Source organism: Pelophylax lessonae (genome assembly GCF_965119305.1).
Source record: "Pelophylax lessonae genome assembly, chromosome: 4".
NCBI lineage: Eukaryota > Metazoa > Chordata > Amphibia > Anura > Ranidae > Pelophylax > Pelophylax lessonae.
In genome coordinates, this window is record NC_138771.1 from 569,921,835 (window position 1) to 569,938,421 (window position 16,587).

Here is a 16,587-nt window from a genome sequence, read left to right on the forward strand (position 1 = left end):
CATTCAAACAATGAGCAAAACATTCTAGTATGATACAAAATAAACATTAGATAAAGTGCTAAAGATAAAGTGCTGGAAGTGTTGAAAAAAGTGATAATAATAAAAGTGCTCCCTGCAGTATCAAATCAAACAAATAGTCCATAGACATGAAAAAAGTTCATAAACTTTGGGCTTCTGAAGATGCCCAGTGGGAGGGGCGAAACATGTCAACCATGGTCGGTCAGTGACTAGTATCTGCTACATGAGAACACGCTGAGACAGTTTTTGGATTAACTTTTTCTTTTTATTGATCTTTTTATGTAAGTGCAATTGCGTTTTTATTTTCTAATAAAATTTATAGTATTACACTATGGGTATTCTCCCATCCTTTTCATGGTGAAAACTAACGCTGGTTTACAATTGGAGAGTGAAGTGAAGGAGGTGATAAGGAGTGATTACACATTCATATGCCTGTTTTGGATACGATTAAGAGCCAAACATTACCACGTGGAAAGAGTGGAGGAAGGAATATATATTATCAAAGCCTCTTTTGTACATACAGCTGATGAGAGGGGGCACATAGAAGGGGAGCACGCCACTTTGGATTCACATTGCAGCAAGACTCACCCAAAGTTTATGGACTTTTCATGTTTATGGAATATTTGTTTGATTTGATACTACACATAGCACTTTTATTGTTAGCACTTTTTCAACACTTCCAGCACTTTATCTTTAGCACTTTATCTAATGTTTATGTTGTATCATACGAGATTAATATAAATTAAAATAAAACACGTATGACTCCACCCTACGCGTTTCGTCAGAGGACGTCTGCTGGAGCGGCCGCTGAGGGTGGAGTCATACGTGATTGCGTCATTTCCGGTTGACGGAGTCGGGGCCGTGGAACGCGGAAGCTTCCCGGTTTCCTCTTGCGCTGATCGTAGACAGCTCAAACCGCGAGTCACTACTTTTTTTCCCCGCCATTGCCATTTATACTACACCAAGAGGTCCTCCTTCTCCCCCTTCTTGTCTTTGAGGATTCTAGGGGAGAAATACATCGGAGAGACCCCCAAATGCTGCATCTGTCCCACGGAATATTATCATAACAGGTTGTATGAGAGGTGCGACATCTAGTGGGCACACGGATGATTGCAACCTAAGTGATTTTACACTGGATTTTCACTGATCTATTCACCAATTTGGTGGCAGTTTATATTTCCTCACTGGAAAAAGAACTTTACTATATCTACTTACTTTTGATTTATTTGATCTAATCATCACTGGTGCTATCACTTTGTAGAAGACTTATTATTTATTATTCATTATATATTTATTAACCTATATTAAAATATAAATTCACCATTTGCATTGGTTTATCCTTTTTAATTTGCACCAGCACTTTTACTTGTTTGCGCACCTTTTTGGTATTGATATACGAGATTAATGTTTTGCCCATTGTTTGAATGCACCTTATTAGGGCAGCGCTGTAGTTACCACACATTATTAAATAAGGTTACTTCAACAAGATTACATAACTGTAACCTATCCTGTGTTATTGTCCCATGCTTGTAGAATAAAGGACGTTTTATTGGATTACAATTGCAGTGTAAGACCAGATTTCTTCTCATCTGCGGTAAGCAGATGTACTGCTACCTGTACTGCGGTAAGCAGCCAGGGTCAGCAACTGTGAGTAATCCTTTACATAACACACCTGAGTGGTATCTTGTTCTCTAGTTTACAAGTTAAATTAATAAAAAAAAAAAGTAAAACAGCCCACCCTCCTCCCCTCAGTCCCCATAAGATAAAACTCCCCACCCAGGTGCATATCTACCTCTGCGGTTTACAGTCTTGTGCCCAAAATCTAGAAGGGGGGTTTAGGGAATTCAATCTTAGTTTAATTTAGTGGACTGGGGAGGGTGGACAGTGTTTTTAAACCTGTCCTTTGGGCTAAATGTAATATAACTTGAATTAAAATACTAACCTTACGCCTTTATCCCATAAAAATGGTGTTTTAACTAAACTTTGAGTTACTCTATTTTTACATTCTCCTCAGCAGACATTTCACAATACCTTTCAGCCAAAAGGTAGCAGTGTTTTAGTATGCAAAAACTTGTGAATCTTGCCCAATTCAATGCAATGCAATGCAAAATCTTTGTAAATTGCAGTATTGGTAAATTGTTCCATGTGATAAAACATTTAGCAAAGTAAGAAATTATGGTTTTGATCATAAAAAAACAAGAAATAATGCAGTGAAATGCCAATATCACATACATTTTAGTGAACTGACCCTAGAGTGGCTCACAGCTGCAGAAGTATGTCATGCGGAACATACGAGCTGTACTAATTAGTGGGAATAAACTTAACAATTGCATTAGAGCAAGCCTTGTCTCATTATTGCCTGATTGTAACTAATGAGCTTCTGCCTTATTAATTAAATAATTGCACCATGAGGCCTCATGCATTATTTTAAAGTGTACATTGCTCTCCATTGTTCAAAATAGGAAGATTGTTACCCCATGGAAACCAATCAAGTGCAATTTGTAATTTTTCCATCGCAGGTTCGAAAATGAAGGAGATGAGTACACTGGGAAACACACTGGTTAATTGCCATATGCCTTAGAGACAATTCGTATTTCAAACACAAATAAATCCAAACCTGCATATATATGTCAAATTTCTCTATTAGCCAATGCTCACTGTTTTTGAGCATTTAGAAAACACTGACCTCGGTAGCTAGGTTCTGATTGGCTCCACTCTCCAGGAGGAATTTGACCACGGGAAGATGGTTCTCTTGTGCCGCCATATACAACGGGGTGAAGCCTTTCTGCAAACAGGAGACAGCAGCGCAAAGGTCATGTGACATCTCTACAGGACACTTTTGTGGTGCAAACATAATCCGCTCCCACTCTGCACCGCAACCAATCAGAGAAAGTCTAGTATTCATTAAAAAACATACAAGTCTTTCTCTGAATAACTGACCAGTGCTCAGCCTGACCGATTTATTGGTGGAACTGGACAATAGGTCTCTGTCCCACTGCCGGAACACAGCACCGTATACTGTATGTAGCTGATGCTACCTACTCGTACAGTTTACAGAGCGCTCACAGTAAGCACAACTGAACAGTTCCTTTGGGCCATCTTGGTCTAAACAAACTATTTAAGGCTATATTAAACTTGGAGTTAGGCTTAAAGACTTATTTAGCAAAGAATAGAAAAATAAATAAAAAAGGATTTTTATTTTGGCCAGGTGACCGTGATATTCAAATCTGATTGGACTCTTTTGGACTTTTTAAAAAAAATTATGATCCTTATTCTGATGTGTTGACTTTGTGAACTGAGCCTTTTTACAAATGGATAGAACATCATAAACAAAATATACCTGTACAGATATTTAGTACGATGGATATGTACATATTGTAAGCAGTAAGTATATCCTAAATGTTCTATATTTCTATTTTGGATAATAGTGTCTATATTAATTATCCATTGAAAAAAGATAGCAATATTAATACTTTAAACACTAAAACTTCTTTTTTTTCTAGTAAATCGGACAACACTGTAGAGCATTCTTTTTCATGCATAACATTAACAATATAGCTTGTTTACCTGTGACTGACTGTTGACGTTGGCCCCATAGTTGACAAGCTCCCGCACCACATCCAATTGACCAGCCAAAGCAGCAATGTGCAAGGCCGTGTTACCCTTCTATATAACCAAAATGACAGCATTGGTCAAAAACATGAATAACAAAGAAGACATTGACCTAATTTATCAAAGTGTCTGGAAAATGAAAACTGTCTGTATTACACTATAGCTACCAATTAGATTACACTTGAAAATGATTAGTGCCCTAAAAGAGCCTGTGTAGACTGATGTTGCTGTCATATGCTGTCTTTTCATGCTACCCAAAGGAACACCTTTGAACATAAAATGTAGTAAAATGCTGCATTCGGGCAATGCAGTGGAGATGTAGCTCAATAGGACCTGTTGCATCCAAATAACTGCAAAATTAAACAGATCAAACACAGCTCCAGAACTGACAGCTATGCTACACTATTAAAATAAATTACAATCTTTGAAATAAAGAAAATTATGCCCATCCATACAAGTTCAAAAGGGAGAGAGAGAGAGAGGGAGAGAGGGAGAGAGAGAGAGAGGGAGAGAGAGAGAGGGAGAGAGAGGGAGAGAGGGGGAGAGAGAGAGAGAGAGAGAGAGGGAGAGGGAGAGGGAGAGAGGGAGAGGGAGAGAGAGGGAGAGAGGGAGAGAGTGGGAGAGAGGGAGAGAGAGTGAGAGAGGGAGAGAGAGAGAGATAGAGGGGGAGAGAGAGAGAGAGGGAGAGAGAGGGAGAGAGGGAGAGAGAGGGAGAGAGGGAGAGAGAGAGAGAGAGAAAGAGAGGGAGAGATAGAGGGGGAGAGAGAGAGAGAGAGTGAGAGAGAAAGAGAGAGAGAGAGAAAGAGAGGGAGAGAGAGAGTTAATGGCCTGACCTATATACTTCTACTGGGAGAGGGCAACAGCAAAGCACCATCACTGTGCAGTATCTCTCTCTCTCTCTCTGCACAGTGATGGTGCTTTGCTGTTGCCCTCTCCCAGTAGAAGTATATGGGTCAGGCCATTAACACTTTGATTAATATGATTAATATGATCCTGTAAAGACTGTTGAGTGGACATTGATGAGGCAGTAAGACATGCATACAAGGAAAGAAATCATAGGAGATGTGGAAAATGCACAGAAACAGACAGTGAACTACTTTGTAGAGAAGACGAGAGGAAGGCTTATTGTGTCGTTCTTACCTTGGTAGTAGTCTCCAACACAATCTCCTTGTGCAGCAGCTCACTGACCAGTTTGAGATGACCCTCTTTACTGGAGAGGTGGAGGGCGTTGAGCCCATTCTGCAGGGAACAGACAATTAATACGCACAGAGAAAACAGACTTTTGTTCTCAAAAGTGGTCTTACATGTGAAAACCTTTCCACCACAATGTGTTAATTATTTCCAACAGCATAATTACCATATTTTAAATTATGTAAATGTCCACTGTTATTGCCAATAAACAGACATGGATCCTCAGTAGCGTACAGAGATGCTGTAGTAGCACTTACATTATCACATCCTTCTGACTAGTTTTGGGATATTCTGATGACTATCCAATCTGAAGCTTTTCACTAACACAGTGAAACCAGTCAATCCTCCCGATGTCAACTATATGTATTGCAGAAATATTGGCAAATGTTATACAAAACCTTACCTGCTTGTGTTCAGTAGATACTGTAATGAGATAGACCATTCCCGTTCTGACATCTTGATGGAGAGGTGCCATGATTGCAGATTCTGCTTTTACTGTTATCCTATGATCAGTTCTAGTCTTGTAAATAAAAAGGAATTTACCACGACACCTTTAGGGCTTCTGTATATGAGCATTTGTCTGCTTCAAACCTGCTTTTCTCCTTACACAAATCTTAAAGGAACTTGGTGTCACTTCGAGAGAGGTCTGAAGAAGGTCAGAAGTACTTGTAAAGAACCACAGAAGGATCTCACAAGTGTCTCAAATTGGCCTTAAATGCACACTGAAAGCACCATGAGAGCACACTGAATTTGCTTATCCAAACAAGCTCCTAGATGTGTGGGCCATTATCCAACTCCCAAGTGAAGTAAACCTAAGGTCCCTGCCAAGGAAGCCTATAATTCATACTAGGCAAGATGAGAATTATGGGAATCCCCATTAGAAAATATTGTCCTGGTTGCAAGGAAGAGAAATCTGGTATTTTTGGCGTTGCTGTCAATCACAGCTGGCTGCAGACTTAAATGCAAAGGTATTTACGAAAAAACCCAACACATTAACTAAACTTTTACTTATTTTACAGTCGCTAAACTGCAGTCTTCGAAACCTAAGGTTCTCTTGTATGCTTTTAATGATTCATCACTAAAATGAGCAGTCTTGCTGTCCACTAGTGAGGCACAGAAAGTAGGAGGGGGTGAGCCCAACCATAAATTTAAGACCTTTAATTGTTCTTTGCATATTATAGTGTCTTAGGTTTTGAGGTTCACAGAGCCATCTGCAAATAGATAACCATAATTAAGGTACCTTAAAATATCAGCTTTTCTTATCTGCCTTCAGTTTATCAGCTTCAAGTAGATTTGCATCAAATTAGGAAATAACTTGTTGAAACAATTACAATATGCTCTTCTTTAACTATGAATTAAATTCCTCTGTAAACCATGTTTCCAACAATTATTTATTTTATTAGATTTTATAATACTCAAGTTAGTGGATAAGCAAGGAGTAGAGTGTACTTGCAGCTCCGTCACACAAGGATTAATCTTCAGTACATCCATGGCTTTTTTTCAACAGGAACGCAGGGGAATGCAGTTCTGGCACCTACAGCACTGAATGTATGCAAGGGGTGCTAGGGTGTGCTGCAGGGTCTATTGATGCTGGCTGCTGGGGGATCTATTGTTGCTAGAGGGGATTTATATTTGCAGGGAGGGTCTATTGTTGCTGAGAAGCTCTATTTTTGCTGAAGGGAGATCTTATGTTGCTGGGGGTCAGTTGTTGTTGGGAAGGATCTACTGTTGAGGGAGGGGTCTAATGTTTCTGGCTCTGGAAGATCTATTGATGCTGGCTGCAGAGAGATCTGTTGCTGCTGTTGGGGATCTATTGTTGTTGGGGAGGGGGGTATATTTGTACTGCTCCATTCTTGCTGTGGGTGGGTCTTATGTTGCTGGGGAAGATCTACAATTGAGTAGGGGGGTCTATGGTTACTGGCTGCTGGAAGATCTGTTGATGCGGGCTGCGTGGAGATCTGTTGTTGCTGCTGGGGACTATTGTTGATGGGGTTATACTTTGTTGTTGGTGGTTCATTGTTGCTAGGGAGATCTATTGTTTCTGGGGGTCTATTTTACTTATTTTCTTTTTATCAATAACACATTCCATACAAATTACTCAGTACCACAAAGTTACTTGGTTCTGTATTCTCTAAAAGGGGCAGTACTGGGAGGTGGGTGGGGAGTGGATTCAAGAGACAGGGGCAGGGACAATGAGTAACTTAGAAAGGGGGAGTTCCTGCACTTATTCTTTGAGAAAAAAAAGCACATCTGTATAGCATCAAGAAGGCCACTTGTGCCCTCTTGATCTATTCAGAAAACTTTCAAATTCTAGAACAGTATAGATGGTGCTAAAAAGTTCCATCGAAAAGATATGCTGAAGGAAGAGATTCTAGGCCAGCTACTCAAAAAGCAATGCTTTCCAAAAAGCAGTATCTGGGAATGAGTCTTCCCGTGGGAACTGCAGGTGAGAGAAACAGTTATGGAGAATAAGCAAAGGATAAGAACTGGGAGACTGGAACCAGTGAGCGACTCCTCTAGGCACTCGTCACTCCCCAGAGAAGAGACGGGGCTAGAGACAAGTGAGCTGTAAAAGAGCTGATTGGGATGAAATATAGACTGCTGGGATGCAAGGATTTGTGTACCAGTATGTAAAATGAAGCTGTATCTGTTTATGGAGGAACAGGACTCTAATGGCACTTTTCCACTGCAAGTACCGGCTCGGCTCTACTCGGCCCTGCTTGGCCCGGTTTGCTTTTCCACTGCTGGTACCGCATGGTACGGTGTTGGAACGGTTCGGTACGGTTTGCTTTTCCACTAAAGTAGTACTAAAGTCAAGTGGGTGGGATAACAACGATTCTCTGACCAATCAGTGGCTAGTAGTGACTGCATGCAAAGGATTGTGGGATATGGTACCGGTATGATACCTCTTGGAACCACAATCGAGGTGGTACTGTTTTAGAGAGCCGTACCATTCAGTTTCATGCAGTGGAAAAGCGCCGCCGTACCGTACCGTACCGAACCATTCCTACACCGTACCATGCGGTACCAGCAGTGGAAAAGCACAAAAGCAAGCCGAACCGTTCGGTTCCATGCAGTGGAAAAGCGGCATAAGTGTAGAAGACATGATGGAAGTGAGACTACTGTAAGAAGTCATAGGCATTTTGTTGCCTGCAAAGTAGTTCATTGAAATAAAAAAGTCCTCCATTCTCACCCATGTGTAAAACAGTGACTGCATCAATTTAGAAAGAACATGTTTGATATATGGGGCTGAAAAAAGATCTGAAGGCCTAGAACACTTTGACCACACAGAGCAGGTCACGACACCAAAGCTATTCTAAAGAATTGAAGTCTGACTTTGTTGAATTAGATAGTAAAAAAACAGCCTTGTTCAGTATGGTCCCTACTGCACTGAAGTCTTATTTCACATCTAGCATACCTCGACCTTACTTACTGCCTGTAAAACTGTTTGACAAGACCATTTCTCTCATTTTTAAGGTTTTAAGTGGCAGCCTTAACCAAAACATGACGAAACGCATCAACCATGCTCTCCTCCGTGTGTGTCATGATGTTATCGTGAAATTATTTCTTGATGTTGGCTGATTTTATGGAATAAAGCCTTTTCTTTGTATCCTGGAGTGCAGTCACGCTTTCTCTCCTTTGGATCATTTGATCAGATTACAGACTGGATTAGCACCCGGTCATCAAGGAGAGAATCATTCTCACCTGAAGCGGTGTTGCCCTTCTCTTTCTTTGCAGTCTTAAACCATAACATTACCCTGTTATCAATTTTACAGAGCCCAGATTATTAGAAAGACAGTTATTTTATTTGGGTTTTACTGGAAATCAACTTTAGAAGTCCGGTAAAAAGAATAGTGAACGGGGCCAAAAAAATGATACACTGACCCTTTTACTTCGCTCTTTTGTGTGCATGCCCTAAAACATTTCATGACACAAATCTCTAGAATGACTCTGATTTCTGTTCACAGCTGAATAAGCTGGATCTACATGACATTAATAACATAATAGGAGCCTGCGTCAACAGCCTTTTGTTCACATCAAGTGGGTTTTGTACTCCCATATAAGTCTATAGGAATGCAAAACCCGCTTTAAGCAGGTCAAATGCAATTCAGGAGGGCAACTCAAGTTAAGTCACATACAATAGTCATTTAATTCTGAATGATCTCAGAAGTGTCTCAGACTGATTTCAAACTGATGCCATCGACAGAAGCCCAAAGCCTGTCAACACAAGCCTTCAAACATGTTAAAATGATTTACTGAAGCAGTCATTATATTGAGCAAGCATATGGACAGCTTTTTTGTATCCCTCCCTACTATTGACAATGCCAGCACTTTATTTTTCTCAATCATTCTCTTTTGCACACTCCCTTCAAAATCAGGTACTCCTCGACATTGTTCCCCTTGGGGCTCTGGGCAGGGTGGGCGGGAGCTACCCCTTCCCTTCTCTTCCCATTTGGAAGTTTGAACCATAGTTCCACCATTAAATATATATTTTCTCCTATGTATATGTTCTCTCTTGCTTATATATTTACTATTGCCATCTACTATTGTAATATTTTAATGACAATCTTTGAAATGAAGCTCCACTACCCTGTTTCTACCCCTGTTTTCTACATCCAGTTGATGTAACTTCATTGTTATTGTCTTTTTTGATGAAACCAATAAAAATTTATTGATTAAAAAAAATCAGGTACTCCTCCTAAAAATTCGGGAACATCTTGTATTCAGTGGACCCCTATTCCATAAAGCAATGAAAGAGAGCACTATGCAAATGCAGAAAGTCTTAGCACCAACTAAAATCGATTTCATAACTGATATGACAACATTATTATAAAATGTGATTAGTTAGAACGGGTTAACACCTTTTGTACATTATGACTGCTCCTTGTGACTTCTCCTGACTACTATCTCATGTCACAAGTCTGACAGACAGTGATTGGACAATTAAGGAATCTAAAGGGGACAAAACAATATCAGAGGCAACGTCAGGACACAACGGAGGAAGAGTGGGTTCAATGACCAAGCTAAAAAATGTTGACCAATAAACTATTGTTCTCAATGAGGGGATGAATATGTAGGCATATCAACATCGTTCAAAGCCTATGATGTCTAAAGGATACAGGTGGTTGGCAAATGAGCCCTATCAAGTTGTATTATCTCTAGTATATGCAATGATCTTCCTTAGACAATCTATGAGGATGTCTTGGTGGCTTTGGTGGATCGAGCAAAGAATTGTTAGATTCCCACCAATCAGGCCATTCCCATGGCCATTGTCCAGAAGCATACAGCGAGCTAAAAGTTTCTATATACTATGTGGAATCTTTTTACCAAACCAGAAACTGCCCTCATACCATAACCACCAAGAGTGATGTGATTGTACCTACAAGCCCTATTAATTGAGAGCGGCAAACTCAGTGATAATGTTACAGCGAGCCCTGTGTGTATGGCTGATCCTCCTGTGCGCACAGCGGTGTCACCTTATCCAGCTCGAGCGGACACCATGGACTGCACCTTCCTCCTCTCCTCTGTGATGCACTCCCTGGTGTGATCCTTCACCTACATCACAGACAGCCCCTTACCATCGGCTTTCCTGGATACATCAGCAACAGCACCAGCCACCCCTGCAGGTATTGTTCCATTGTCCATGTTTCTTATGGTGACCTGTGGATGGGGTTATTTCTTTTTGCCATCTTCCCATCAGAGCTTCTGTGGACAAGTTTTTAATTATTTGATCTCATTAAACTGTGACATTGTATTCCAACACGTTTAGCCTTGGTGTATTTTTCTGTGTTGGTAAGCGCTAAAACTCCTTCTTTGTTCAGTTCCTCATTTGCCATCCGCCTGCATTCTTTAGACATCATGGACTTTGAAAGATGGCCAGTGAGTTTAACATCTGTTGAAGTCAAGGTATTTCCCCCTGAGGAAGACACGTGACCCTGTGTCGCCACGCGTAGGGGAGGGGCCCGGACGGTTCTCTGCTGTATCCAGGAAGTACAGGAGCAGCTTTTACAGATCTTCCACTTCTGCCTGGTTACCACCACACACACTGATTAGAAAGGCTGTTTCTAGTTTGGTACACTGTTAGCACCTTTTAAATGTGAGTACCTGTCTACATGTTTTTTAATATTAAATAAATGTAAATAGGTATAAGCACTATTCGAGTCCCCCTTCCTCTCATGTTACAACTACCGATTTCCATGAGGCGTGTTATCCGGAGAGTGGCGCTTTACTGAGGGACTGGCGCATACTCCGTGGCTCCAGGAAAGGTGGCCCTTGAGGGGCATATCGCGCTTTTAGACCTATGCTTAGATGCTAGGTCCCAGGAGCGGAGGTGAGGACCCAGTCACATAGGGTGGAGAGGTGAAGGCACTTGACACTGCAAAGGATATCATTGGATCACTCACAGCGAACTTGATAGAGTGCAATATATTTTATACCACGGGAAAACGCCATCAGCACTTTAATCAGCGATAGTTGTTTATATCTGCTTAGTCACAGTCGCCATCTATTTACTTGGTTTTATACAACTATATCTAATTGTGTTCACTTCTGCACACTCAGCACCTTATAATATTATTGTTTACATTATTAATTTACATTTTTATTCACTTATTTTGGTGTGCATGATTTATTGTCTTATTCGTTACTATTTATACGTGCTCGATTCGCACCTTATTCTCATCATTGTGAATATTGTTCAATAGCTTTACGTTTTTCATTGATCCACATTTGCTATAGTAAGCACTATTGCACCTTGCATTGCATTTATTGCACACATTTTTTGGATTTATTTATATTGTTCATCATTAATTTTCCCCATTTGTTTTGCGCAGAACTTTTTTGTTTTTATTCTACAAGGTAATGGAATCACTCCTAAAAGAAGGCTCTTAGATCACTTAAAAACACACAACTTGCTAGCAGTGTTAATTTTAACATCAAATTTGGATTTAGTTTTAGTCATAGTCTCTTGACTTAAATGCCAATTTAGTTTAAGCCATATTTTAGTCATCTGAATTGTTTTAGTCATACTTTAGTCAACTAAAATCTTCAGTACATTTTAGTTAACTACAATCTAATGGGTTTAGTTAAATTGTAATGCATTATTAACCCCCTTAGGCCGACCGTACACAAATATGTGGCCCCACTGGACTGGGCTTTTTTTCCCGTGGGGCCGCATATTTGTGTATCTCCCTTTGTGCTGGTTGAGTGCTGCACGTTCCAACAATCGGGACCCTGAATGTCTGATTCCAGGTCACCTGATCTCTGTGATAGCCTCTAATTGGCTATCAGTGATCAGTCACTGTAAGGGTCCATTCACACTAGCGCGACTTGTCAGGCAACTTGGTCGCCTGACAAGTCGCGGTCGGTCGCTCGGCATTGAATAGTACAGGACCCGTTCTAATAGGAGAGACACAAGTCGCTCCGACTTAGAAAAAGGGTCCTGTACTACTTTGGGGCGACCTGGAGGCGACTTGCATTGACTTCAATTATATGAAGCTGTGCACCGCGACTTCACAGGTCGCCCCACAAAATCCTGTCGCGCCAGTCTGAATGGGCTGTCAAGCCTAGCTCCGTGTTTTTGGTCTCTGTAAATAGACAAGAGAGATACAATGTATCACTCTCTGTTCTTGCAGAGATAGAAAAAAGTGTGTAGAAAAAAAAAAATGAAAACAAATAAATAAATAAAATGGAAAAAATATCTAGACCAAGGTTTTATCTAGGTCAGTGCCTGGGTAAGTGTTTAGGTCAAGGTCAGGGTCAAAGGTCAAGGTCAGGGTAAGTATTTTTTTGGACAGGAATGTTTTTTTTTAAATTAGTATCAGTGTCAGTTAGTGTCATTGTTGGTGTGTTTTTAGGTAGGTTTTAAGAAAAGCAAATGGCGCACTATTGTTTCGGGCTGTACTATGGGTACAAACATCAACTAACATACACATATGTGGTATCACTGCAATAATTAGGAGCATGAGAATTTATTTTGGGTTTTTTTTTTGGTGGTAGGTTAAGGTAGTAGCTAGGAATATAGTTATATTTAAAAAAAAATCTATTTTTTTTTTTACTATTTAGGCCAGATTTCATTTGATTATTAAAAAAAAATATTCAGGAGATATTTATTACCATTTACCACTAAATAAAAACCCAATAATTTGTCCTGAAAAAAAGCAAGGTATAAAACACCTGGATGCACAAAGTAGTTGTGATGGTATGTACGGTGTTAAAAACACATGTCAAAATTTCAAAATTGGGCTTAGGCATTTCCACTTTTTTTAACCTTAGACACGAAGGGGTTAAAGCATTTCTCTAGAATTGACAATCTTATTATATACGCCTGGAGAAAAAATTCTAATAACATGTTATTATTCATGGTATTATTAAGGTTTGAACATGCACTACAGACACAGATTTAGCCATTGCAATTTTAAAATATAAAAGAACACCAAAAAACTGTAAACTCTTTTGGCTGTAATGCAATTGCATATAAGAAAAAAAAATGCCTTTTTCATAATTTTATTCTTTCAGCAGCTTAGTAGATGCCACCTACCTATTCTTATGTGGTAGTGCAATACATGTTTTCATTTTAATGTGCTATTATAAGCTGGCGATGTGTTGTATTGCTGATTTAGAAAAGGCCAGCAGAGGGCTCCAAAGAGATAGTGTGGATGAGTATAATGTGTGGAACTGCATAGGAAAGGGAAGGGATTGATGGGAGCCTACGTCTCTCAGACAATACAGCTTGCCGACAGAGTCAAGGAGCTGGGGCTTTAACAGACAGGCGAGCTTTGAGGAAAGCGGATACTTATTGAGGATACTTATTTCAGATGATTGCAAAATGAGCAAACAGTGTGACCAAGCAGTGGGGAGAGCGAATAGAATTCTAGAATGCATGACTGGAAGGATCACCAGCAGGAGGAAGGAGGTCCTGATTCCTCTATATTCTGTAGATCTTTAGTTAGACCTCATTTGGAATCCTGTGTCCAGTTCTGAAGACCTCACTAACATAAAGATATTGATAAGATAGGATGAGTCCAGAGACAGGTAACAAAAATGGTGAAAGGTTTGGGCGATAAAACATATCAAGAGAAACTTCAGGAAGTTAATATGTACAGTCTGGGGGGAAAGAAGGGAAAGGGGAGACATGATTGAAACCTTTAAAGCAGAGCTCCACCCAAAAGTGTTGATCTGCTTCCTCCTCCCTCCGGTGCCACATTTGGCACATTTTAGGGGGGAGGAGGGAAGGGGTATCTGTTTTTAACAGGTACCCTTTCCCACTCCAGGGAGACAGGGCCGCGGCGCCGTCCTTCTGAAATTTTGCCCCCCTCCTCCTTTCCCCCACCGACGGGCCTAATAGCGCATGCACAGTAGGGAACTGGCTGTGAAGCAGATTCCCTACTTTCCCTTACAATGAATGATGGTGGCAGCACCCGGCAGCGGATCTGAAAATCTGCTGGGGTGCAGACACTGCGGGCTCCCTGGACAGGTAAGTGTCTATAAATTAAAAGTCAGCAGCTATAGTATTTGTAGCTGCTGACTTTAATTTTTTTTCCCCAGCTGGAACACCACTTTAAAGCGGAGTTCCATCCTAAAATTATACTTAACTCCATCTTCTCGCTCCGGGTCACCTGAAAAACAAATGGATAATCGCAATTTTTTTTTTTTACATACCTTGTTTAGAAGAAAATATACTTACCTTACTTCCTCTTCCTCCCCTCGGCGGCCACAGCGAGTCGTCACTTCCTGGCTTTGCAATGATTCCTGGGAGCTGAACGTCATCGCTCCCAGGAATCAATGCGCCTGCACTGGCCCCGATGTCAGTTCCGGTGCAGGCGCCGTCATACCTTGCTAAACAGCTTCTGGGCATGCCCAGAAGCTGTGCAGGGATGACGCTGCGGTACCGGAAGTGACGGCGGGGCCGGTGCAGTGCATTGTGGGACCGAAGAAGACGGAAGAGGACACAGAAGAGGATCGCGCTGGCTTCAAGCTGCCCACACCTGAGATGGCAGCGCTGGACAATACATTTTCAAGGTAAGTATTTCTTGCAGGCAAGTGCGACCCGGGACAGATCAGAGGCTAGCCATTGTGGAATGCACTAGCCCTGACTGTCCCGGGGGTATTTTTATTAAAAAAAATGTCCCAGGGTGGAACTCTGCTTTAAATACATCAAAGGAGTGAATAAGGTTCAAGAGGACACTGCTTTCAATATAAAACTTAGATCAAGAACATGGGGAGTTGGGGACATGACCTCAAACTAATTGAAGGACAGTTCAAAACTCATTTTAGAAAGTATTATTTTAATGAAAGGGTAGTTGATGCTAGGAATAAATGTCCAGCAGAGGTAGCGGGTCAGCCAACAGTAAGTAGTTTCAAACATACTTGGGACAAACATTGGTCTATACTATGTTAACAAAAAAGTTAAAGAAAAAAACCCATAAAAATGCAAAACATGTATAAAAACAAAAAACAAACAGACTCGATGGACCACTTGGTCTTTTTTTTTTCCGTCACTTTTCTATGTTTCTATTGATTTAATAATTGCAGCTTGACCATAACTACAAATTCTGCATGAAACGTTTGTAGATTCGTTCGAAAGAAACAGGCATTATACAAATTTTTTAACATCTGTTGATCAGTAACTCCTTATTGAGCAGGTGCCATTTGGCATGGCTCACCTGTAGGGTCTTGCTGCTGTTCAGGACGATGGTAGGGAAACCCCACCATGACCTCATTCATGACTGTGTGTAAACTGAAAGGACCACTAAAGTGTATTCTCTGTAGGAGAACATATAGGCCTGCAATGACAAGAATTTAGGCTTTTCAACTGTCTAGACAAAGCCAGGGTGGGGGTAGAAGTTCATGCCACAATCATGAACATAGGGGAGAACATTGACCACCCAACAATCCATTCAATAGCAAAGAACCATTTCCTGTTTTGGGTGATGTTTTGCTTTAACAGAACACAGGCGTTATAAAGTAAAGCAGAACAAAGGAGAGAGATATTAAAGAAAAAATCTTCAATTCATTACAAAACCCATAAAATGTATTTTTTCCATGGGATTAGCATAGCTCAGTACAACAGCTTATGCAGATTCCATATATCATGAATAGGAGGATGCTATCTGATCTTACCGGAATTTGTTCCCATGGTACACTGTTAGCATATTCTTTATGATTCATCGTGTAATGTCACACAATATGACATTGGAAATTAAATTGATCTATGAGAAACTGCAAGACCCTTATTACACCCAAGTAATATACTGAGGTTCTGCAAGGAAAGAAAGCTGCACTCAATCACCCCACCCAACTCATCAGGGAACAGCAGTGCTCAGCCTTGGCCTCTGCAAGTCACTCCAGCAACAATTATGATAAACACAAGCACTCCAGTAAAGACCCTTGGTACCATTTTTTATTTCAAATTGGCAAGCCATTCATTATGCAATTTTCTTTCCTGCATCCATGGGTTGCAGGAAAGAAAATTGCTGGATTTCCCCATCAACACAGTGTTGATTGAGGAATCCCTCCTGCTGCTCTACTGTACTCTGACAGCAGGAGGTTCCCAAGCCATCAGAATACAATGATCACTGCCAGAAGCTATTGCTGTCAGGAGTGATCGAAGGAAGAAAAAAAAAAACCTGAAATCAATTAAGCCCAATTTTTCAGGTTTTTATTTGTTAAAAAAGTTTGAAATATCCAATAAATTTCGTTCCACTTCATGATTGTGTCCCACTTGTTGTTGATTCTTCACAAAAAATTACAGTTTTATATCCTTAT

General features: G+C 40.6%; 1 protein-coding gene across 5 annotated transcripts in view; it reads right to left on the reverse strand.

Moving 5' to 3' along the window:
• ANK1 (ankyrin 1) overlaps positions 1-16,587 on the reverse strand; it is a 409,057-nt gene that overhangs the window by 145,068 nt on the left and 247,402 nt on the right. For all 5 annotated transcript variants that reach the window (XM_082256778.1, XM_082256779.1, XM_082256777.1 and 2 more), the window contains 3 exons: positions 4,771-4,869; positions 3,586-3,684; positions 2,705-2,803 (listed from right to left, as the gene is read on the reverse strand). In XM_082256778.1, the coding sequence (XP_082112904.1) occupies positions 2,705-2,803; positions 3,586-3,684; positions 4,771-4,869 (297 nt within the window). The remainder of the gene's footprint in view (positions 1-2,704; positions 2,804-3,585; positions 3,685-4,770; positions 4,870-16,587) is intronic.